The sequence below is a fragment of the Phocoena sinus genome, chromosome 4 (assembly GCF_008692025.1).
Source record: "Phocoena sinus isolate mPhoSin1 chromosome 4, mPhoSin1.pri, whole genome shotgun sequence".
Classification (NCBI taxonomy): Eukaryota; Metazoa; Chordata; class Mammalia; order Artiodactyla; family Phocoenidae; genus Phocoena; species Phocoena sinus.
Window position 1 is genome coordinate 26,353,790 of NC_045766.1, and position 24,362 is coordinate 26,378,151.

General features: G+C 35.6%; 1 protein-coding gene across 1 annotated transcript in view; it reads right to left on the reverse strand.

Moving 5' to 3' along the window:
* PLOD2 (procollagen-lysine,2-oxoglutarate 5-dioxygenase 2) overlaps positions 1 to 24,362 on the reverse strand; it is a 107,993-nt gene that overhangs the window by 46,827 nt on the left and 36,804 nt on the right. The window contains 4 exon segments of the mRNA XM_032629567.1: positions 1,425 to 1,537; positions 4,861 to 5,024; positions 16,639 to 16,775; positions 19,686 to 19,777. Coding sequence (XP_032485458.1) covers positions 1,425 to 1,537; positions 4,861 to 5,024; positions 16,639 to 16,775; positions 19,686 to 19,777 — 506 coding nt within the window.

Here is a 24,362-nt window from a genome sequence, read left to right on the forward strand (position 1 = left end):
TCTTCAGAAAGACCCCTGTTATGTTAAGCTGTTGAGGTTGGGGATTATTATTATGCAGCATAACCTCCCTGACTGCTACAATAGGTTTATAATGAATCAAACCTAATCATAAAGATTAATCTGCTTTAATCTTTAATCATAAAGATTAATCTTCCTCTCAATGTAGTTTTTCAGCTACATTGCTCTGTCATAATAATACTCCTAAAATTGTCTTTGCACGCTGTTATGGATTGAATTTTTGTGTTCCCTCAAAATTCCTATGTTCAAGCCCTAACCCTCCCTCTGTCTCTGTCTCTCGTCTCTTGTCTCTCAGCAAGAAGATGGCTGCCGTCTATAAGCCAGGAAGAGAGCTCTCACCAGAAACCAACCATTCAGGCACCCTGATCTCAGACTTCTAGCCTCCAGAATGGTGAGAAAATAAAGTTCTGTTATTTTAGCCACCCAGTCTATGATATTTTGTTATGGTCAACCAAGCAGACTAAGACACATGCTAGCCAGATAAAATCTTATGCTTAGAGAAAAACTTAAATAGGATTTACACAACAAAAAATATTACAGACCCAGCAGTGATATTTCAGAGGAAGCATCCTAAAGCAAAAACAATTAAATAAGACTCAGAGCACTTTCACTGTTGAATTACACTCAGAAAGACAAGCATCAAGCTGCATGGGCTAGCACTCATGCCAAGAGTAGGTTTCTGCTCTTGGATTAGAAACCAAGTCCTCAGTCTGGCAGTACCAGGCACGTAGAGACAGTAAAAAACTGGAGAGAAGAAAAACAAACATTTAAAGAATACAGTTTCTTAAGAAGTATCTAATGAAAATATATAGATAACTGGAGTATTTATCTAAGAAAAAGCAGCAGCTACAGTTGCAAACTCATTGTAAAATATACGTTAAAAAACACGTTTCCTAATGACAGCACCTAGAAATACACAATTCGGTAAATTTTAGAACTGTACTGGTTATACATAGTAAACGTATGAAACATTAACTTACACTAGGTGAATATACTAAAAATAATATCAAATTAGAGAACTTTGTTTTTACTTTTCTCCAAAGTTTCATTTAAACCAGTCTCAGGAATATTGTCCTTAGGGTTTACGGCAGGCTGCTATTGTCCCCAACGTTTCTCCCATTAATAAGAGAATTCAGATTTTTAGTAGGACACATGTACTTGAAATAAAGAACAAAACTCCTCTGCATATTTTATGTGACCAAATAAATATGCTCTGGTCAAAGAAAAGTATGAGAAAGTATTTTGTAAGACTTCTAGATAAGCTACTTAGAGAGCACTGACACAACTGAAATGGCCCTTTATTTACTATTCTGCCTGTTAACTGCCCAGAATATGGATGCAATGGCTGGAGCACCAGTAGCCATTTCAACAAGGAAGTTACACTGAAAGTGAGAGCTATTACCTACCCTCTTCAATGGATCAATGTAAATTTTAGTATAAAATAACTGATCATCATCATTATCCTGGAGATTCCACTGTTGAACTATACGGTTGATATACGGAGCATAACCAATAAATCCTGCAATACAAAAGAGAAAGAATAGAAGATTCAGAATTCAAAGACTGAAACTCATGTCTATGTTAATTTTATAGACCAGTCGCACAGACTTGTAAAGCTCTAATCCTTAATTTTGAATTTCACAGCTCACCATGACAGAAATATGAGTTATTGGGTATCCTTTGTTTCCATATATAAACTACATGAGAGGAAGTTTTTACTACCAATTGCAAAATCAAAGACTCTTTGAATAAACGTATTCCCCAAATTAATTGACACAAGAGGGAGAACTAATGTTTTAGAAGGCTTATAAGGGAAAAAAAGAGTTACTAGGAAAAAATTAGAATCAGACAGAAGACTTTTCTTTTTGACCTTCTAAAATGCTGTTCCTAGATCCTTTGTAAAGGATTCACTGTTTCTGGGAAAAAAAAAAAAAAAACAACTCTACTACAGTGGTTTTAATGTTAGTATGCAATCAAAGGAATGTTGGATCTCTCACTGACTGCAAACATCCCAAAGAAATTTTATATCTAGGACATTTGGGGAATTTTTCCTTCACTGAGCTAGTCAGTAGTGTGTTTGCTAAACCATTTTCTGGCTGGGTTTTGTGTGTCATGGTCTGGAGAAAGGAAGTCTAAAATTGGATTGTTCACCTTGGCCTTAGGGCATAAGCATTAAATATGCCAACAACAGCTGTCTGTAAAAGACACAGAAAACAAGATCATTTTTCCTGTGTTTGAGTCTTCCCCTGAATTTCAGAAATGCAGCCAAACTGCTATGCTTCATTGATATGCAGTACTTTTTAAAAAGGACCAATTTTATTCCTGTGAATCGAAAGGAAACCTAGTTTGTTATCCTCAAAATTAAAATGTCCTCATAGGAATAAAAGAATTAAAAGAAACAGGTCAAGGAATATTATTGCTAACTAGAGAAAACAAGACAAAATGAAAACATGACTAAATCAATCACTGGTGGCTCATTTTTTTGTGTCATTTTTGCCAAATAAAAAAATCCCAAAACACTGAAAAAGATGTATTTTTTTAATTCTTATAACCAATCTTTTGGGATAAAAAACATATTCAAGAAGCAACACATGATATTTTCCAATGGTTTATACGACTGTTTTTCAAAAACTATGTTTCCTTATCTGTTTCATAAATCCCAAGTGTCCTAAAAAGTGAAAAGGAATTACATCTATTTTCATAGTATGTGACATATATTGTATGATTTACATTTTTCTATTAAACTGTCATATTATTTCAAAAGAATTAAGTTTCTAATATTATGCAATTTTCCTCATAAGGAAACATGTTTACTCTCCATGATAAAGATTTTTTTTAACCAAATGAGGTACCCACAAACAAAACTCATGTCTCTTAAATAACTCTCAATATATCATTCATAAACTTACACAAACTTTTATTGAACATACTTAGATTTTCTAGCATTTCTTTAATTATTTTGACTACAGAGGGCATAAGGATGACGTTTTGATGTCCTTGTATGATCACTTTCCCACATATAAACACCTTCCTCCTTAACTAAACTTGCTCACAAAGGCACTCGCTAGTTTTTTGCTGTTTCCATGGTATTGTGCATCTGTTTGAGATTCACATTCTGGAGCAGATATATCGTTATCTAGATACATTTACATATGATGTATTTCACTCTACATGTCTAGAAAAACTAATAAATACAAAGTAAAACTTATCTCAGAGTTCCATAGCTAAGCGGCTCTTAAACTACCTAGGGCTTAGGATAAGTTAAAAGGTTAGCCATGTGTCACTGAGGGTCTGACAGTTGGAGATGGAAGCTGCACTCATTCCCAATTCAATTGCTCAGAAAAGTCAAGAGTGGGCAGCCATCTTTACTGTATATCTAAGAGGAAGGACTGCTAAAATACTGAGGACAAAGTGACCAATATGAGAAACCCTGGGTTCTGTCTTGAATATTGAAGTAAAATCCAAAGGTGGTAGATAAATTAGGAGAAAAATAAAATGGTCAGGAGATCCCCCAAACTATGAACTTTTTAAAAACATATGGAGATGAAGAGAAAAAGTGAGCTGAAACTAGGTAGTACACACTGGGATTTGAGGTTTCAAAAATGTGATATTTATGTGGGTTGACAAAGTTCCAAGGTACCATATGGAAATGGGTTGCTAAAGTAAAATGCAGGTGAGTACGGCTGCAATTGTGGCATCTCAGAGAAAGGGAATTACCTGCTGAAAGTTTCATTGACAAAAGTAACTGATCAAAGTCTAGATTCCAGACATGATGATATCTCAAGCAGCACTTATTTGAACTGACCTGAATACAATCAGTTATTATATATAAATTACCCCAAAATCTGTTTTCCCAGTGTGGCTTGCAATTTCTACCCAACTTGTTTCTTTGACATGTCCCCCATCCTACAGCCATGTCTTCTGGCCATGTGTTTATATTATTCACAATCTAAGGAAAACATTTTGGAGTTATAATAAGGTCCAAAGTCAAATTTTATTTTATTTTTTGAAGGAAAGAGAGAAATGTGATAATTTGTTCCTTTAATCTATGGTGGCATAGCTAATGCAGTACTTAAAGTACACCTAGACACTCAATGTTGAATTCTTTTTTGACTAGGGATTTCAAGATAAATAATTTACTCCAATATATTTAAAATATAGATAAAATTAAGTAATGCCTATTTTTTAAAGCTACATGAGTGTAACTTGCACTTTTTCCTAAGTAAGGGAATTTACTGAACCCATTATTCTAGAGCCAGGAAATTCTTAATGAAATTATAGTCAGAAGACATGGATCCCTGTTGTTTTTCCTTTAATAACTAAATGTCTCTAAGAAAAGTCACTTAAATCGGGGAAACATGGGTTTTCTCACTTATAATGCAGAAATAATAACATTTACACCGCCTAGTGTTGTTAGGAGTATCATATGATATAATAGATGAAAAAATGCTTTGTCAACTTTAAAATGCACTGTGGATTTTTTTTTTTTTTTTTGCGGTACGCGGGCCTCTCACTGCTGCGGCCTCTCCCGTCGCGGAGCACAGGCTCCGGACGTGCAGGCCCAGTGGCCATGGCCCACGGCCCCAGCCACTCCGCGGCATGCGGGATCCTCCCGGACCGGGGCACGAACCCACGTCCCCCGCATCGGCAGGCGGACTCTCAACCATTGCGCCACCAGGGAAGCCCTGGATTTTAAACTGATATAATTTTCCCATAGGAAAAGAAGATAATGGTTATTTCAAACCTCATGTCTACAGTTACATATTTTAAAAAAGGTTGTTTCATCAATATTTATAATTTACTATGTCTTGCATTACGCTTTTCTTCCAGCACCTTACCCACCTCCCGAATTCAGGTAGCGTTTCCCAATGTGCACAATGGGATACTTGTCTGCTAGTCTTTTATCCGGCCACAGAATTCCATCTGCTGCAAAGACCACTTTGTGGTTTGACTTTTGGAACTTTTTTAGAACTTCTTCTGGACCACCAGCAAATATAACATTAAAACTGTTTGATGAGGGAAAAAAGAAGTTTTAAAATATAGTTGCCAGAATTTAGACATATAAACCAAGAAACAGTCTCTAACAAAAGTCAGAATTTAGAATCCAACACAGGATTAATACCAACTATTTACAGAGTAAACCAAACAAGCTTCCCTCAACTTAAATTATATGGATTGTATTAAATTATTAGTGTTTACATTACATTGGCAAATGAAATCCAAATAAAAGACAGCTTTTTTATTTAGCATTAATATTTTTCAATAATCACTTACTCTCCAAAATCAAAATTCTAAAACAGTGTTGAAATGTTAAAAATCAGTAACTTGCTGTATAACGTAATATAAACACAATCATTGACAGAAGCTGCCATTGTAACTGCCTAATGTTTCTATCTAATTTGTACCCATCCATTACAATTTCTGAAGATTTATCTTTTACAAAATGTGTTTACCTACTAAATGTCATCAATATAAATTTATATTTGAATCACTCTTTAGCCTGAAATCCGAAAATAAAAGTATATGGACAAGTGCATTTTTTAAAGCTCCATACACTTGAAAAAAATATGTAAAAAATGAAATGTATAGTTTCACTGATTTTTCTGGGGACTTTATTCCTCATAGTTCATCCACAGAATCACAATGACTTATAATATGAAATTATTATAATTCTTAGAATAATTCTTATAATTCTTGCTACAACTACAAATTCTTTTGCAACTTTTTTTTAACATCAGAGTACCTCAAAACCAAAGGTTTCCAAAGATAATAATTTTTTTTTTTTTTTTTTTTTTTTTTTTTCTTTGCGGTACGCGGGCCTCTCACCGCTGCGGCCTCCCCCGTTGCGGAGCACAGGCTCCGGACGCACAGGCTCAGCGGCCATGGCTCACGGGCCCAGCCGCTCCGCGGCACGTGGGATCCTCCCGGACCGGGGCACGAACCCATGTCCCCTGCATCGGCAGGCAGACTCTCAACCACTGCGCCACCAGGGAAGCCCCAAAGATAATAATTTAATGACTTGACATCCCAGGTGGCAAACAAGAAGAGTAAACTAATGCTCTTTGTTTTTTTTTAATTTTATTTATATTTTTAATTTTTACTATTTATTTGGTTGCGCCGGGTCTTAGTTGCGGCAGGCAGGCTCCATAGTTGCGGCATGCATGTGGGAACTAGTTCCCTGAACAGGGATCGAACCCGGGCCCCCTGCATTGGGAGTGTGGAGTCTTATCCACTGCACCACCAGGGAAGTCCCACTAATGCTCTTTAATTCAGCACCAGGTCTTCCTAATAGCCAATAGTCCAAATGCACTGCTGTGATATCTGAATTGGGGAGTAAGGAGGCTGTTCCACATGCCTTTGCCAGACTTGCTCTCAAGGAGTTTGTTAATATGCTAGGACAGTAGTAATGCATCAGGCAACATTTAATAACTTTCTATATATGAATTATTTTATCAAAATAAAAGACTATTTCTCATCTCTATAAAAGTAAAAATCCAATGAAACTTTAAAAAATTAGCTTAGGGAGAATAGCGTAAGTTTATACTTATGGCAGAGATGCTAACTGACCCCCATATGCCCCCAAAGGCATTCCTATGCCTTTATTTTAACAATGGAATCCCTCATGATAACTGGGCACATGGCTAAAGATTACTCTGAAGCCATGTGGCCACATGACCAAGTCTGTCCAACGGAGTGTGAGTGGAACTAGTGTGTTCCTGCAGTCTCCAGGTCTTGTGCTTTAAAAAGGAAGCTGCCTACCCTCTGTTTCCTCTCTCTTTTTTTCCCTTAAAGAACCAAGCTTCACAAGTATACACGTCCTCACCAGACAGTCCATTTCTCAATCTTTTTTTTTTTAAAAAAGAGGATTAAAACATATATTGATATATGTGTACATAGATACACTTTTTGGCATATGTTTTTTTCTTCTAGGATCAATGGGCAGGAAATTTTTAATACTATTAATAACATAATCATAAAGTGACTCAGTGCGTACAATTTGAAGTCTGCCAGTTGGGTTTCTAATTCCAGCTCTGTCACTTGCTATCTGAGTAACCACAGACAAGTTAGTAATTTAAACTCTTTATGTTTTAGTTTCTTTAAGTATAAAATGAGGGGGAAAGTAGTACCTATCTCATTAAGTTATTGTTAAAAAATTAACAACAATACTTGACACATTATAATCTCTCAAAAAGTTAACAAAATTAACATTATTGTTACTATAGGAAAGGGACGGAGGAAACAAGAGGTAGGAGAAAAACTCACTTTTAAGTTTACACCAGTCTGTAGTTTTAAACAACTTTATTTTTAGCCAAATACACATACATTTTAAGATAAATTTTAAATCAGAATAAATTTGTTCTGACTAAAACCTCAAGCCAACTCTTCCCTCCCTGTTTATTTACAAAACTGAATTAATCTGACTTCACAAAATGATATTTACATAAATACAACAAGTTTCTTTTTTTCTTATAAGTACAACTGATTTCATCAGTATGATCACTTTAGATTTTTGTCTCCTAGGATAATCCTATCTCTTCTAACAGGGATATTTTCCTCAAGACTACTAGTCACCAATATAATTTTTTTTTAATATTGAAGATTAGGAAATAAGACCAGTTTTACGTGTAAGTGAGCCATGAGCGGTGAGGCAAGCAAAGCAAACCTTCTGAGGCAGAGACTGCCTGGCAAGTTGCAGAGGAACACCAACACATTGTCTGGAGAGATGGATGAAGAGAGTTCATTATGTCAGAGAATCATATGATTGGAGACTTGGACCAAATTGATTCAGATATTTTGTAGGTAGCATCATGTATTCAAAGCTATAAATGCACAGTTGGCAAAGTGATTGTTTTGTCTTTGTAATCCTGGCAAAGGATATAGTATCTCCACAGTATAGCTCAAACTATTAGCAGACGTCAGTAGCTTGAGAAGGAGTGTTAGCAACTTGTGCTCTTATAATTTAGTATTTTATAAGCAGGCGTTACCTTTACAAACAAAAAGCAATTCCTGTAAAGCAAAATGTAAAAGGCAAAAATTATCTTCATGTAATTCAAATGAGGATCTGACTTTGAATAAAAATTGAAGGTTGCTGAAATGTTCCCCTTTTCTTCTAGTAGCATTGCTGTTTCTGTGTTTAAGTACTTCAGGAAAGTTCTTTGAACCGATTTAACTTTTCAAAGAGCAAGAAAGGTTTTCTACTTAAAATTATTTTAGCCACAACAACCCAAAAGCTCAAACTTTCTAAAAAATGCACAACAGTCATAAAAATAATTCTCATAGTAAATCGGTCCATTTAAATAGGAAGAATAAAATAAAACTTTCCACAGCTAACTGTGGTAAATATTCCTGGGTCCTGCAAAAACCATAAGGTAGAAACCTCATGTGGTCATACCAAGTCCTCTAGCAGACACATCAGTGTTCTAGCTCTAACAGGTCATTGAAACTTTTACAAGTGTTTGTCCTTCTGTGCTCCCTGTTTCTGTGGCACCAGCAACCATACAGTCACCCAAGCTGAAAATCTTTCACTCAGCCTTCCCTCCTCCCTTTCCAAGGCTTGTCTCATCAAATCTTTTTCCAGATCCCATTGATTCCATCTACTTAATCTATTTAGAATTTAAAGCCTCTCTACTCCCACTAGAAGTCACTGGACTAGATTAACTCAAACACCCTACAAGCCTCCACATCACCCACCTTCCTCCCCACTTCTAACAAGGACTGTCTGACAAACTCTCCTGAAAACTATTCCGTGCCAGTCCCCTGACCGAATCGGTCGTTCTCCACTATGGTCTAAAGCAGGACTCAGCAAATATTTACTATCTAGCCTTTCACAGAAAATAACTTAGGCTTTGAGGGCAATATGATCTCTGCTGAATGACTCAACTCTGCCATTGTGGTACCAAGCAGCCATAGGCAATATGCAAATAATTGAGCATAGCTGTGCTCCAATACAACTATTTACAAAAAAGAGCCTGGGCCAGTCCATAGTCTACCAAACCCTGGCCTGTAAAATAAAATCTAAATGAATCAGTCTCACATTAATAACGTTCCATTAAATAACCTGTTCTGATGTCACACTGAATTATTTGATCTGTCCTCCATATCTTTAACCATGATGTTTCATCTGCTTAGCACGTCTATTCCCAATCATGTCCAAACCACTCACCCTCAAGACCCATTTCAAAGGTCACCTCCTCTACAAACCTCTATTTGAGCAGCATAAATGTAAAAGATCGTTTCCTTGCTCTTAACCTCCACAGCTCTTTTCCTCTCCTTTTTCACAGAATGTATTATCTTCTACTCTTCATGCTGGGATTGCCTGTTTATACTAGAATGCATGGTCTTCCTTTAGATCCACGACTTTATTCATCTGTATATTCCCCCTACTGGGGAGCCAGAGAAGAAAGCAACAGAAGTGTTCCTTAAGCGTATTTATTTGTTCCTCGCCACTGATATAAACTTAAGCCAAAAGTTATAATCACCCAAACTATTAGCAGCTAGTGTTTAAAAGCTTAAAAGCTAATGAAACTGAAGCAAGCAAGTAGCAACACACCTGATAATTCTGTCTTTATTTTTTTATACATCTTTATTGGAGTATAATTGCTTTTCAATGGTGTGTTAGTTTCTGCTTTATAACAAAGTGAATCAGCTATACATATACATATATCCCCATATCCCCTCCCTCTTGCGTCTCCCTCCCTCCCACCCTCCCTATCCCATCCCTCTAGGTGGTCACAAAGCACCAAGATGATCTCCCTGTGCTACGTGGCTGCTTCCCACTAGCTATCTATTTTACGTTTGGTAGTGTATATATGTCCATGCCACTCTCTCGCTTTGTCCCAGCTTACCCTTCCCCTCCCCGTGTCCTCAAGTCCATTCTCTACATCTGCATCTTTATTCCTGTCCTGCCCCTAGGCTCTTCAGAACCTTTTTTTTTTTTTAGACTCCATATATATGTGTTAGCATACGGTATTTGTTTTTCTCTTTCTGACTTACTTCCCTCTGTATGACAGACTCTAGGTCCTTCATGTCTTCACCTTAAACACGTATCTATATTTTCATAGCTAATTAATGCCACAAAACCAATATTATGCAACCACTCTCCCCCCACATACACCTAAAGGAAAAAGCAGTTGGAAATGTCCACCCAACTGAACTTGCAGAATAGATTACAATGAAATCACAATGGAAATGATTGAATTTATTTCAGAAATTTTGAAGGACGGGGAAGGAATTAGTTCGGATAAAGTGGGTTTTAAAAACTTATTACTTGGGGGAGTTTTCCTCCAAATGGTATATAATTTCATTTTCTGAATATAGAATTTTTACTGAGGCTGGGTAGAGGTAGGAGTCAAATAAGGACACTGGCTAGGTGGAGGGTCATTTTCTCCAGACAGTTTCCTGAGAGTAGCCTTGTGCTGGAGCAACACTAGCAGAGAGGGCAGCCAAGGAGAGAATGTGGCAAAGGCCTCAAACTGCCCAAGCTGCTAGCTACCTGTCCTTATCACTCGGTGTTTCTGGATCAGTCTCTTTATTGTAAAATAAATGGTGAAATGAAAATCTCCCTCTAATTTTAAATGATAGTTAAACTTATCTCTGCAACACTAGAACTTTCAAATCTGATAACTATTTGGTGCACAAAACATTCATTGAATCAATGAAGAAATCAAGAAGCATTTTTTTAATCCCCAGCATTTATTATGATGTAGCTACAGCATGCCAGATACAACATATACAAACCTATGGATAGAAAAATGTATCCAGGGGGCAAAATTTCTGTCCCAGTCACCTCCCTGATCCAGCCACAGCAGCTAGCACCATATTTTACACAGTAACAGATGCTTAATATATGTTTACTCAAAAAAAAAACAAGATTCAAGGAGAGGATAATCTGGTTCGGGGGAAAATTATATATATATATATATATATATATATATATATATATATATATATATATACGTACAGACACAAAAAGTAGACAAATTACTACCATTTATCTAGATATATATGAACAACCAATGCTTCTTTTGTATTCAATCTGCTTCTTCCTTATTTCAACATACCCACCAATATACTCAGTAAACACTGATAAGAACATTTGAACAATTTGAAAAAATGTCACTCATTTCCTACATAATTCCTAATCATACTTCACACTACCATGGAGGAGCCTTAAGGCACTGCATATGTCTCAGTGTCAGCTAAAGATTTCAACCTTTCCTTCAAAAAAAATAAAAAGCAGTGTAGAAACTGAAAACTCTGATATGTTCTGGCTTTCTTTCATACTAATATAATGAAATGTTGTCCATCACTAATGACTAGGTTCTTTGTGTCTGCACACTTAAGCTGCCCTCACTGCCAAAAAGAAGTCCATCAAATAAATCTGCCATAGTTAGTTAAAATTTTAGCCATCATTCTTTTTTTTTTTTTTTTTTTTTTTTGCGGTACGCGGGCCTCTCACCATTGTGGCCTCTCCCATTGCGGAGCACAGGCTCCGGACGCGCAGGCTCAGTGGCCATGGCTCACGGGCCCAGCCGCTCCGCGGCATGTGGGATCTTCCCAGACCGGGGCACGAACCCGCGTTCCCTGCATCAGTCGGCAGACTCTCAACCACTGCGCCAGCAGGGAAGCCCAGCCATCATTCTTAAAAAGCTTTGCTTTTAGAAAATTTTCACTCTGCCTTCTGTGTAAACTATGTAAGACAATACAAAATGTAGGCATATTGGGAATGTAACCTAAATTATGAGAGACATAAAATATTTATTTCATAGAATAAAATAAGATAGGATCTGGTCCCCTGAAGAATTAATATATATAAATTATACTTCTTAATAACAACAAAATCATAAAAATATATTCACAATTAGCAAAATGATCAAATAAAACATAATCTTTCACAATTTTCTAAAGTATATGATTCTAAAGAGATTATGCCAACATTCAAGTTTTTTTGAAGACACACATTTTTCTTCTAAATTTGATTGGTTCAGTTTTGTTTGCAGAATTAGTATAATACGAGAATTCCTTGAGGGTGGGATCTGTGTCGATCTCTTTTTCTACAGCGTTAAGTTCAATATCTGGGTCAAAGCTTCTGCTCAAGGACATGTATTCTGAATGCAAAGTGAAAAATATGCTCACTGATGTCACTTCTAATATTTAATTAGAAGTTAAAAGAAACAAACATTGGTTGACATGGGAAAGATCAAAAGAAGCAGCAGCAGCATTTTCATTGTTTCTAATCAAAATCAATTTTTAAACATAATTTCTATCTTTGAGATTTAGAAAATGTGGATGCTTCCTGCCTTTAAGTCACTTTATTTCTCCAAATGAACGAAGAAAAAATCTTTAAAAATAGTCTCAAAACATCCCACCATATTTCTGCCTCTTTCAAGATGTTTCTCCGTCTTTTAATGCAATATACTGTTACCTAGTATTTATTGACTCCTTGCTAATTACCCTGAACAATATGTAATCAGGTACAGCTCTAAGCTTCACTGTCTGAGCATAAGAAACAATTACAATTCAACATGAAAAAGTGTACAAAAGCTAGCAATATACAATCAAAGTGAGATGAGGCATATACACTAACAGCAAAGATTCTGTTACTATAAGACTATCCCTCAATTTTCAACTAGGTGTTTGCTAGATCAATCTCCCAGAACACAGCCACCTAGAAAACTACTATAATATCAGCTTTACTTTATATTTATTTATTTTTATTTTATTTTATTTTTTTTGTGGTATGCAGGCCTCTCACTGTTGTGGCCTCTCCCATTGCGGAGCACAGGCTCCGGACACACAGGGTCAGCGGCCATGGCTCACGGGCCCAGCCGCTCCGCGGCATGTGGGATCCTCCCAGACCGGGGCACGAACCCGTGTCCCCTCCATCGGCAGGCATCTCAACCACTGCGCCACCAGGGAAGCCCTACTTTATATTCATTTTAATTCAATATCAACTTTATTTTTATATTGTGACATTGAGTACCATTCTAGTTTTTTTTAAACTCAGTCTACCTTACTGCTATCATTAGTTAGCAAAAGCCTATAAATTACAAAGTCAATTCCCTTATCTTACCTCAAAGTCATAGAGCTAGTCATCTTTAAACAAATACTTTAATGAACTGGGGAGCTGCTATACTTTAATGAACTGGGGAGTTGCTATATAGCAAAATCCTTGGGTAGGTATTTTCAGAGATGAAATACTCCTTTTGGTGAGGCCAAGAACCACCATCAAATACGTCTTTCAATTATTTCATGTATTGGGAGTCTTTCAAAACAAAGCACATCTGTATTCTGTTTAATGGTGTTATATTCAGTGCCGCCAAAAAAATATAAATTTCTGCTCCGTCCAAATTCAAACTCAATCACACCAACTGTATTTCTAACTACTTTTATTCTAAAGAATTTTCTTTAGCCTAAAAGAAAACGAATAAAACAAATGACCAAAGTTTTTATTATTTATCTGATACTCAAAAGTATTCTACAACATACTTACTTCAAGGTCTGGACTCTGCTGGTTTATGTTTTACTGTACCCAGCACAGAACAAGTTTGTGGGAATATTCAGTATGTATCGAATTTACTCACAATAACTTAACCACCTTTTGTTATATATTGGCCTACGTATTATCCTTAAAAAAAAAACAAAAAACAAAAAACTGCCCACTATGTAATAATAATTAGGTCTGACCATATGTCTTCAATGTGACTAGACTAAAAGAAATACATGTTTTACTAGGTAATTCTAAAAGTAATGCAAAGTACCTTATTATAAATTCAAAATGCTCAGCTACCTTGACCCAGGTGAATTATAAAATCATTATAATTTTAATCCATAGGAAATCTTCAGCTATCATGTTACAATATTTGTCCCCAAAATCTTTATGAGCCTATTTCAAAAGAACTCATCACGCTTTGTCCATGAAAGTCATTAAATCCATTATATTTACTGGTGGCTGTTCTAATCAAAGGGAGATTGTCAACTTTACAAACTTTTTTAATTGCAATAAAACACATATGCACACGCACGTGCACACACACACATTGCAGTATGAAATAACTTGAAAAAAATTCTGTGGTACTTTCTCATATGGAGAGCTTCAGTTTTCATTTTAAGTAGAACCCAAACCCTTGCAAAATATTTATTTTTATCTGAAATAAACATGATAAATCTTAACTTAGAGAGTATATTTATAAACACCCAGTCTCTAATTTTAAACGTTCATCCAAAAGTCAGTTTAGAATATATATTCCCATGGATACGATGCTATAAGATTGCTTCCAAGTTAATTCACAAAAGCCTATCTAAATGAGTACAAGGAATCACTGTGGGTTATTGGAAATGTTCTAAAATTGAATAGTGAAGATAACTGCATGACTCTGTAAATTTAATAAAAATTATTGAATTTTTCACTTAAAATAAGTGTGTCACAGTATATAAACTCTACCTCAACAAAGCTGTTTTTTTAAAAAAAAATACTATTTAAACTATTAAGTACATAAATCTTGGTATTTTTTTCATATAGTAGCAACCTATGCTTCCATAAAACTAATGAGTACAGTTAAACTGTCCTTTAAAAAAATCATATAAGAAGTAGGAATTCGTTTGATTTATTAAAATTACAATAAATTCTGAACTGTAGCCTTAACCAGAGGTAAGCTTAATTAGGAGATTAGCAATATTGTTGCAAAATGGTTTTCCTATTTCAAATAACTTACAGTCTAATTCATTTCTCCTAGACCTTGGATTACCCACAATTTCTACTGTATTGATTACTTGTACACAGTACTTTTTTAAAAGGGTGTTGTTTTAAAAAAAAAAAAAAAAAGAAGAGAAAAGAGCTCTAAAGTGGCACCAGTTGTCCATCCTTCCTTATCTTGGTTACTTATTCATTATCCCTAGGTTTCTCCAGGAGGACAGATATGGCAGGTGGGGATGACAGAGAAAAATGTTAACGCTTCTTCCTAGACAAGGGCTGAGTTGGGCCTGCATGTTTTCGGTTAGCTGGCTGTTCTCACCGAGGGAGTTGTCAAGAAATTTAATCTTTGGTTCACTGATAAATCCCAAATACTAACAGTGCCTGGCACACACTGGACCTTCCATTAAAATCTTATTGTTGTCTTTTCTGTCACACTGGATCTTAAAGTATCATCTAAATAAACAAATGCAACCTCAGTCAGTCTTCAGATATCTCACAGTGTCCCTTTTCTTATTAGAAACAAACTGGCCCCTTATTAAACCAGTTTCTTCCAAGCCTAAATCTTAGATGGGGGATAGCGGGGAGGGGCAGTCTGACAGGAGAGTAAAGGGAGAGGAAAACGAGTCCTTCCTAAAATGCAGAAAGAGGTTTGGGAATCCAAAACTATTACTGGCTCATATGTGGTAACTTCTACAAGGAGAATTTGCCTCAAAGTCAGAGTCAAAACATAGGTGTGGCAAGTTCAAGCTGACCAAAATAGTTGTTTAAAATCCATGGTAATTTTAACCCAAACATACTCAATATTTAATCTAAACTGTTTATTATCAACTTCCTCCTCTTTTTTCTAAGGGTAAAAAGTATATATAATAATAGATTCTGTAGAAAAATTCTCAGTACACAAGCTAACACCATCTATACCACATCTCATGTTGCAAGAATAAATAACTATAAGCAGAACTTTATTTTTTCCCAGGAGACAGTAGAGAAATTCTAAAGATGCAAGTATATGGACCCTTTCAAAACCTGTAAGTGTTGATGGCACCAGGACTTCAGTACGTCCATTTCATTTCAAAATTTCTGCCTTTATTTAACATTTGCATAAAAGTATTTTTCTTACTTTCACCTGTAATAATCTGTGGTTTTGGATTTTCAAATTGAGGGAGAGATATAAAATAACTTTCCTAAGTTAAAGAGGAAAATGCAAAGGGATTTAAAATGATGACCAATGACCAAAAAGTAAAAATAAAAAGGAATGAAGGGGGACTTCCCTGGTGGTCCAGTGGTTAAGACTCCACGCTTCCAATGCAGGGGATGTGGGTTCAATCCCTGGTCAGGGAAATAAGATCCCACACTCCGCATGGCCAAAAAAAAAATGTTTTTTTAAAAAAAGAATGTAGAGAAAATGGAAGAAAGAAGGCGGCAACCAATAATGGTTCATGACAACTTGACATTATTAAAAACATGTGAGAAGATGGAGACACAGCGAACACTCCAAATTTAGTAGACAAAAAGATATTTACGGATGAGAAAGGTTTTTCTTTATTATTAAACATAGGCTTTTTTATTTCTCACTTATAACTTACATGATGTATTTTCTCCCAGACAACCAGAATCCACTGAGTTGCTCTCTCAATAGAAAAATTCAATATGATCTTTATTCCATCTCAAGTGAGGATTAAAACATGAATTTCACAAAAATTTTAGCTCATGCCCTGTTTTCCCATTGGTGTTTATGGTAACTCATCAAATTTGATCCATATTACATAACTACGTCAGACCATGGGTTTTATAATTGTAACATCTACTTTTTAAAACAATGATCCCATGTGAATAAAATAATTTAATATATAATCTACAAATAAGAATTTCAACTCTTTTAAAATAATTTAATACAGACTTAGAAAGCCACAGGTTCTTTCTCTTACCATTCAGTAAACAAGACAACCAGATCCTCTTGACTGGCATAATGTTCCATGACTTCTTTCATCAATCTCACTTTTTGGCCCCCTCCAATAGTATTAATTCCATCACCACCTTTCCACTCCTTTCCTTGACCAAGGACCTATAAATGAAATCAACATTTCATCCCTGGGCAAAACTCAGATTATGATAGTATTACAAAAACTGGAAGTCACCAGCAACTTGTACAGTATAACACAGTATCACTCTTTTAATGTTACACTAAATCATGATGCTAAACAGAAAAAAGTTTGATGCCTAGTTTAGGTCATAATTCTTCAATATTATTTACCCTGTGGAATGCCATTCCTAATTTTACCATTTCAAAAGTGGAGTCTAATCCAAGGAAGCTGGGGGTTGGTGGGGGAAACCCTAGAAAGTATTTCTCACATCCTATTTCTCTTTATTCAGACTGAAATGAAAAAGAAAATGAAGAAACTTTCCGTAACACTTTTCAATCTGGCTGGAAATCTGATGAACATTGGGAGCCCTGGAAGCTCAGTGATTCCTGGCTGGGGCCCTTAAGCGATTTTCCTGCTGAAACCAGATGGGTTGTCCAGAGAAACACAGAGGGCATCAAGTCAAACGGCACCTTCTTTACCTTAAAAATCTTAAGTTTAGGTTATCCTCAAAAGTTTAATAATTTATCAATACAAGAAATCGCCTAAGCACAATTACTCAGAGCTAAGCCTGCAGCCATTCTCGGCTCTGTTTGCTTAGCCTCAGCAGCTGCCTCCTGAATCATATGCCTGCTGACTCACCTGGGAGGCTGGGAGGGAGCAGGAAGCAGGTCTACCGCCCCTGCCACCACACCACACACCTTGTATCTTAGTTTCCACCAAAACAAAGGTCTGAAGTTCCCAAAATAAGGATCTACTAAAAGATTTGTGAAACTCAAGGGGGAATGAAATTAAGCAATAAATACAAAAGAAAAAGATCAAATTAATTTAGAAAGATAAATATTATTAGTTCCCAAATTTACCTTAACATCGAGCCAAATACAAGAGTTGGTGGCGTTCCAGCCTCAAATCTCTAGTGAGCACTTCATCACTACTTATGCTGAAGGGATAAATGTTAACTCAAACTGTGGCGGGCATCTGGATTCATACAGGGGCTACTCCAATAGAATTATTTGTTTTTGCCCTAAGTGACCTCCTCCGGCCCTAAGATTTGTTACACTTCTGTTCTACAACCCTTCTGGACTTCTCCAATATTGCAGTCATACAGGGCCTAAGTGCATCTGAGCGCCTACTCTGTGCAGCACTTGTTGATTAAGCTCTAGTCTCTGTTTTCTTTCCACAGCATCCATGTGTCAAACTTTGGTATGCATCCGAATCACGTGGAGGGTTCGTTAAAACACAGACTGCTGGTCCCTTCTCCCAGAGTATGCGATTCAGTAAGTGAGGTTGCGCCTAAGAATCCTCATTCCTATTTCCCAGATGATGCTGGTGGTCTGGGTCCACATTTTGAGAACCACTGCATTTCACAACGGAAAGACAGCAGGAGGATCAAAAACTCCAGAGTCAGTCAAAACGGGGCTGGGGTCCAACATTTGACGCCTTACAGGTGCGTACCCTGGAGCAAGTTTTCCTCACTAATAAGTAAAGTAATACCTACCTTACATGGTTTATACAAAGAATCAACAGCATACCATATATGAAGGTCCTAACACAGTGCCTCACATGTAAAAAATATTCCACACTCTCCCCTTGAGATGTCCCTCATTGGATTTTAGCATTATTTTACCCTGATTTTTCTTTCATATTGCCCCCTATCAATGCATACTACAATATTTCCCTTCTAACAAACTTCTCTAACATATTTCTCATTTATCCTACATTAAACGTCTACATCTCTTTTCTAGCAAAGTTAGCCTCTTTAATAGTTATTCTGTATTAACATCCGTACCTAGTCTTCCAGTGGCTAGGTAGCAAATATTACCTTTTTGTGCATTACATTCTGAAATAGCTCAGTTTTCTGAAATAGCTCAGTTTTTTCCCTAGGCAAAAAAGCAATTTTTTCTCTCCCCTTTTTTTTTTGGCTTTGCTGTTTTTTTTTTTTTTTTTTTGCGGTACAACGGGCCTCTCACTGTTGTGGCCTCTCCCGTTGCGGAGCACAGGCTCCGGACGCGCAGGCTCAGCGGCCATGGCTCACGGGCCCAGCCGCTCCGCGGCATGTGGGATCTTCCCGGACCGGGGCACGAACCCATGTCCCATGCATCGGCAGGCAGACTCTCAACCACCCGCGCCACCTGCGAAGCTCTGCTGTTTTGTTTTGTAAATGAACTAAGTTTACTTGTTTTCCTACCTGGGCTATTCCTCTATTCTCCTCTGCATGTGGAAAAGACCTGGATGACATAGCCTAATTTCTATTAGAAAATAAATAAGTTTTTTTTTTTTTTTTTTTTTTAAAGGCAGGCCTTTCACAGCTCAGTTTACTAGTCCTACCTAATATGCCAGGTTTCCTCTGATCATTTATCAGTGAGCTATTTCCCTGGAGATAAGTCTTCTAAAACCCTTTTATACTTTTATAATGTTATTAAATTCCTCTGAAACAAACAAATAAAAAACAGGAAAAGCACCTCTCAATACTGAAACAGAAAAGGTATCTCCTTCACAGTAATGTTTCCAATTCTCAGGGTAGACAAACCCATTACAATTCTTCAAAGTAAGTGAAAAAAATTACCGTCAAATCTTAGGTTATGCTGTACTTGTACATGACCCCCCAAAAGAAATACAAGTATAAATATATTTTTCTGTTGTTTTATATAACATGTTTACACAAAGCATTAGCAAATATTAAGAAATTATTGTCTGAGTGGCAGAGTATTAATAAGGCCAAAACGTATCTTTAAAACAATCAAGTACAGGTAAACTGACACCATTATGTAACCCAATTTCATCATCCTTCTGGGGATTGCAGATCATGTTGTGGTTGTTATTGTTGTTGTTATGAAAAATGTACTTCAGGGCACATATTCTAAGATCTCCATGAATTAAAAGATATATCATACCTTCACAGTATAATTGAAGTATTTGGCTGACTGCATAAATCGATGGAATCCATCACTTTCTTTTGTTGCTACAGTTATGACTAATAATTTATCTGCAAAGACAGAGGGAATAACATAAGACAGTTTACCAAGAGGCTAACTCCTCACACTTTACAGATCACTGCAGTGATTAGAGACCTCATTAAACCTTATGGGAATGTTCTGGTTTGTTCATCTACATGAGGCTAAACAAAGAGCTGCTGAAAAACTAGGCAATTAAAATTGGTTATATTACTGCCAAACAATGAATTATTTTAATGGTAAAAAAGTGCATTTATTTTTAAGGTAAAGCATGCCCTCAACAGAGGATTTCAACACTAAGAGAAACACTTGCATAAAACGCACAAAGTTTTTATCTGTAAAGACAAACTCTCCTAAATGTTATCTAACCAAGGTTCACTGTCACCTATAAACCATCACTGATTTATTACACACATCAGTGAGTCCAGAAGCACATTATATTCCTCAAAGCACATGTACAAAAGAAGAGATCCAATCATGAGACTGATCCTAATTTTTTAAAATAAATTATGATGAATTGGGAACAAATATTTAGAAAGAGAATCTTAATTTTTCCTCTGATCAATGAATTTTTGTATATGGGAAGTCTATAAAATCCACATTTACACCACCTTCAGTGCTTTGTTTTTTCTTTAAAGAATAAAAGGAACTAAAATCAGCACTTCCCTGGTAAATACAGCTTTGAGTCACCATTTTATAATGAATTATTATTTTCAATCTAACAAAACACCTCTTCTTAGCAGAAGTAGATAGATTTAAGGAGCCATTTCAAAATACCTATAGAAGCTATTAAGGAAAATGCTTATCAGGAAAAGACATGTTGGAAAAATGCATAAAAGAAACAAGTGCGTCAGAAAATGCCAAAGGTTAGCAGCCAGGGCATTTTTTTTTAACTTTAGGATATAGGAGGACCAAAGGACTAAGAAAACAAAATTAACATCTTTTTAACATTCTAGGCACTGAGTTATATCACTTGACTCTCACTTGATTGTTATCAATAAGAAAAACGTCAGACAGTGTTAAATATCCCTTAAACAGTAGACAATCATTGAAAATGAAATATATAGCATTAATGTATTATAGGAATCAATTAAAAACAATTTCATATGACCCAAGGTAATCATCAAATTTTGAAAATACTTTAAACAAAATATACATAAGTGTAAGACACATAAAGAAATTCAAACAAGTCAACCAAAAAAAAGGAAAACATTTTCATGAAAATAAATATCAACATTCTTAGATATTTTTCTAGAAATATGTATTTCTCACATAACTTTCACCATTATGAGAAATAGATATTTAAGGAAAAATAAAAGTCATTTTCATTAAAGCTGTCAGGGCTGAAGCAAATATATTTTAAGAGTACTTTTCAATTAACTATTCTTTAAAAAACAAAATTTCATTTGTGAAGTTTCAAACAGGGCTTAACAATTAAGAAAACTTGACCTATTTATCATTTACAATAAATTTTGAAATAGGCAATACAAGATTTTATTTCATAAGAGTAAAAGGAATACTTTTTAAGTCTCTTTTCTGCATAATAAAATGACAAGATAGCTTTCTTTCTTAACTTTTTCTACACAAAAGAAGTTTATAGATTTTACCTGGATGGATTTTTATACTTATAATTTCCAGTACAAAATTAAAAGCAAGGATTTCATCATCCTTAATAGGAAAAGTAATGGGAATATATGTATACATATAGCTGATTCACTTTGTTATACAGCACAAACTAACACAGCATTGTAAAGCAATTATACTCCAATAAAGATGTTAAAAAAATAAAAAAAGTAATGTTGGCCAGACCCTTGGGCAGACAGAAATGTTATGGAATCTAATGACTCAGAAGGCAAAACTAAAAATATGTAGTCTGACTGTGTCTGGCAAGCCTATGCCAAATAAGGACTCCTGTTGCTTCAGTACTGTTGCTAATTACAAAAAAGCAAAACCAAGAAATAAATAAGTAGTTCTGTCAAAAGCAGGCCTGTTCAATAACATTACGTAGAAACTTCTGTTTCTTCTTACCTGCTATTCACTATCGTGACTATGATGAGAAATAAATCTTACTCAACTGGGGGAAGTAAAAGAAGAAAGTGCTGACATGCACCACTCACAAGTTCTTGCCAACCAGTTCAACAGTCCAACTTGTTCACCATCTACGAAGTATGTGTGTCAAAAAATTTAACCTACATTTGACACACACTTTAGATTCCACTGAAATTTATACCACAAATTTATCAGAAATATTAACGACAGAAGACAACTGATCTACAGAATCAATGGCAAAAGAGAAAAAAGGAAAGGGAAACTATTATAGTATATCACCAGAATTAAGAGACGATTCAACCAAACATACATCACGGCCTTTATTTGGGTCCTGATCTGAAAAGTCAACTGTAAAAGGGTATTTATGAGAAAATTAGGAAAATCTGAACACTAACTTGTATTTGTCAATATTACAGAATTATTGTTAATTTTTTAGCATGCTAATGGCATTGGTATTTTTTAAAGAGTTCTTATAATTTAGAGACAAATAATAAAGTATTTACTCAATGAAAGGAAGTAGTGTTTGTGATTTGTTTTAAAATTATTAGGGGTAGATGGGAGACAATGGAGGAGGAAGATAAAGAGTAAATAAGACTGCCCACGTATGATGACTATTAAAAGTGGGTTCCATTTACATATGTTTGGAAATCCCTAAATTAAAAAAAGAGAGTTCAACTTTATGCACAATCCCTAATCTTCCAATCAGAAAAATATTCAATATAAAACTCTTTTCAACAATCTGAATCATCTAAGTAAAAGGAAAAACAGAATAGACAGCAGAAATTTTCTAACCAGACAATATTATAATTTAAACAACTATAATTAGTACCTTACCCAATCCACCCACAACAACCAAAAGGATCAAGTGAGATGATTGAAGAAATGGGCTTGAATAATGGGTACCCATCAACCACTACCAAAACCAGTCTAAGATGGTGTCAAAGAAAAGACAAATGGAAGCCCAACTGTGACCAAACATAAACTCTAGAGCCACTGCCTGACTCTGTTAGAAAACAGTTAATACAGTTTGCATGAGCAAGAAACATGTAAATCATCTATAGAGTGTGGTCTATTACAACCATTTATCAAAAAAACCTTCTGTAATCATATTTACAAAGTCCCTCAAAATACCTAGCACCGTAGTAAGGTTTAATAAATATTTGTTAAGTAGCTTAATATTTAGCCCCCTACGAAAATTTACATGAATAACAGAATTTCTCCAATAATCTAAATCTTTTTTATTTAGAAAGGCAAAAAACACCCCGCTATGTTCTTTCTTACTAATGAAATTACAGCTCTGGGGAGGAAAAATGGCATTGTTAGTCTTTTTTTTTTTTTTTTTCTCCAAATAGTTGTTGATACAATACCAGAATTCATCAATTTTTAGAGCTGATATAATTTTTCTTTCCAAAAAAAATCATGGCTTTAAAACAGGAAGTTTTTGTGCTAATATATCCTATCCCCAAACTGCTAAAAAAAAAAAAAAAAAAAAAAAAAAAAAAAATCAGCCCATAAATCCAGCTGAAATTAATTGTCTTAATAACAGGCATCATATTCAGTGACTCAGCGCCAGCCCAGCTGCCTTTGATCTCACTCAGAGGGATAATTCTCCCTACTTTCCCAAGAAACTTTCCCTACACCCAGTCTTAATTTTAAATTTGCAAAAATCAAGAAAAATAATTCTACCACAGAAGGAGCTCTGAGTATATACTTTACTCTGCAATAACTCATTTAATGAAAGACATGTCCTTCATCTGAAAGGATCAGTGGTGCTCAACTTTCTATTCAAGGAACGCATTTTCCTAGGAATGGTTAGTATAGGGGCCAGCAAACTTTCACTGTAAAAGGCCACATAATAAATATTTTAGGCTTTGTGGTCTACATACAATCTCTGTCACGATTCTCCTTTTTTCTTTCTTCTTTAAAACTTTTAAAATAAAAAATAATAATAATCCTTAGTTTTCTGGCTGGCTGTACAAAAACAGCCATGGGCCAGATTTGGCCTAAGGGTCATAGTTTGCCACTGTGGTTGGCCATAGGAATCTGACAAAAAACTTCTTGGGTTCCAATCTCAGACCTACCATTTATTACTTGTTTGAAATTGGTCAGTTACTTAAACTCTGTCTCATCTGTTTCTCATCTATGTGTGTAATAATAGCACCTGATAGCCTTGCTGTGAGAATTAATGAGTTAATATATGTAAAGTGGATGATACACTTAAGTCCATACATAGGTCTAATGACAGTATCTTATTATTTCCACTCAACAGATAAATGTGTAAGGGAGTTGGTGTGCAAATCTCAGCAAGTTATGCAACTCAATCTTTTTCTCTACCAGAGTTATTCATTCAAGAACCAAATATCTCTTTCAACTCTCAAGATTTTATGATGCCAGTACAGTACTGTTCCCTTACCCAAGGTTTCTGTTACCCACAGGGTCAATCATGGTCTGAAAATATTAAATGGAAAATTCCAAAAATAAATAACTTATAAGTTGTTTAAATGGCTCACCATTCTGAGTAGCATGGTAAATCAATTACCATCCCATTATGTACTGCCTGGGATGTGA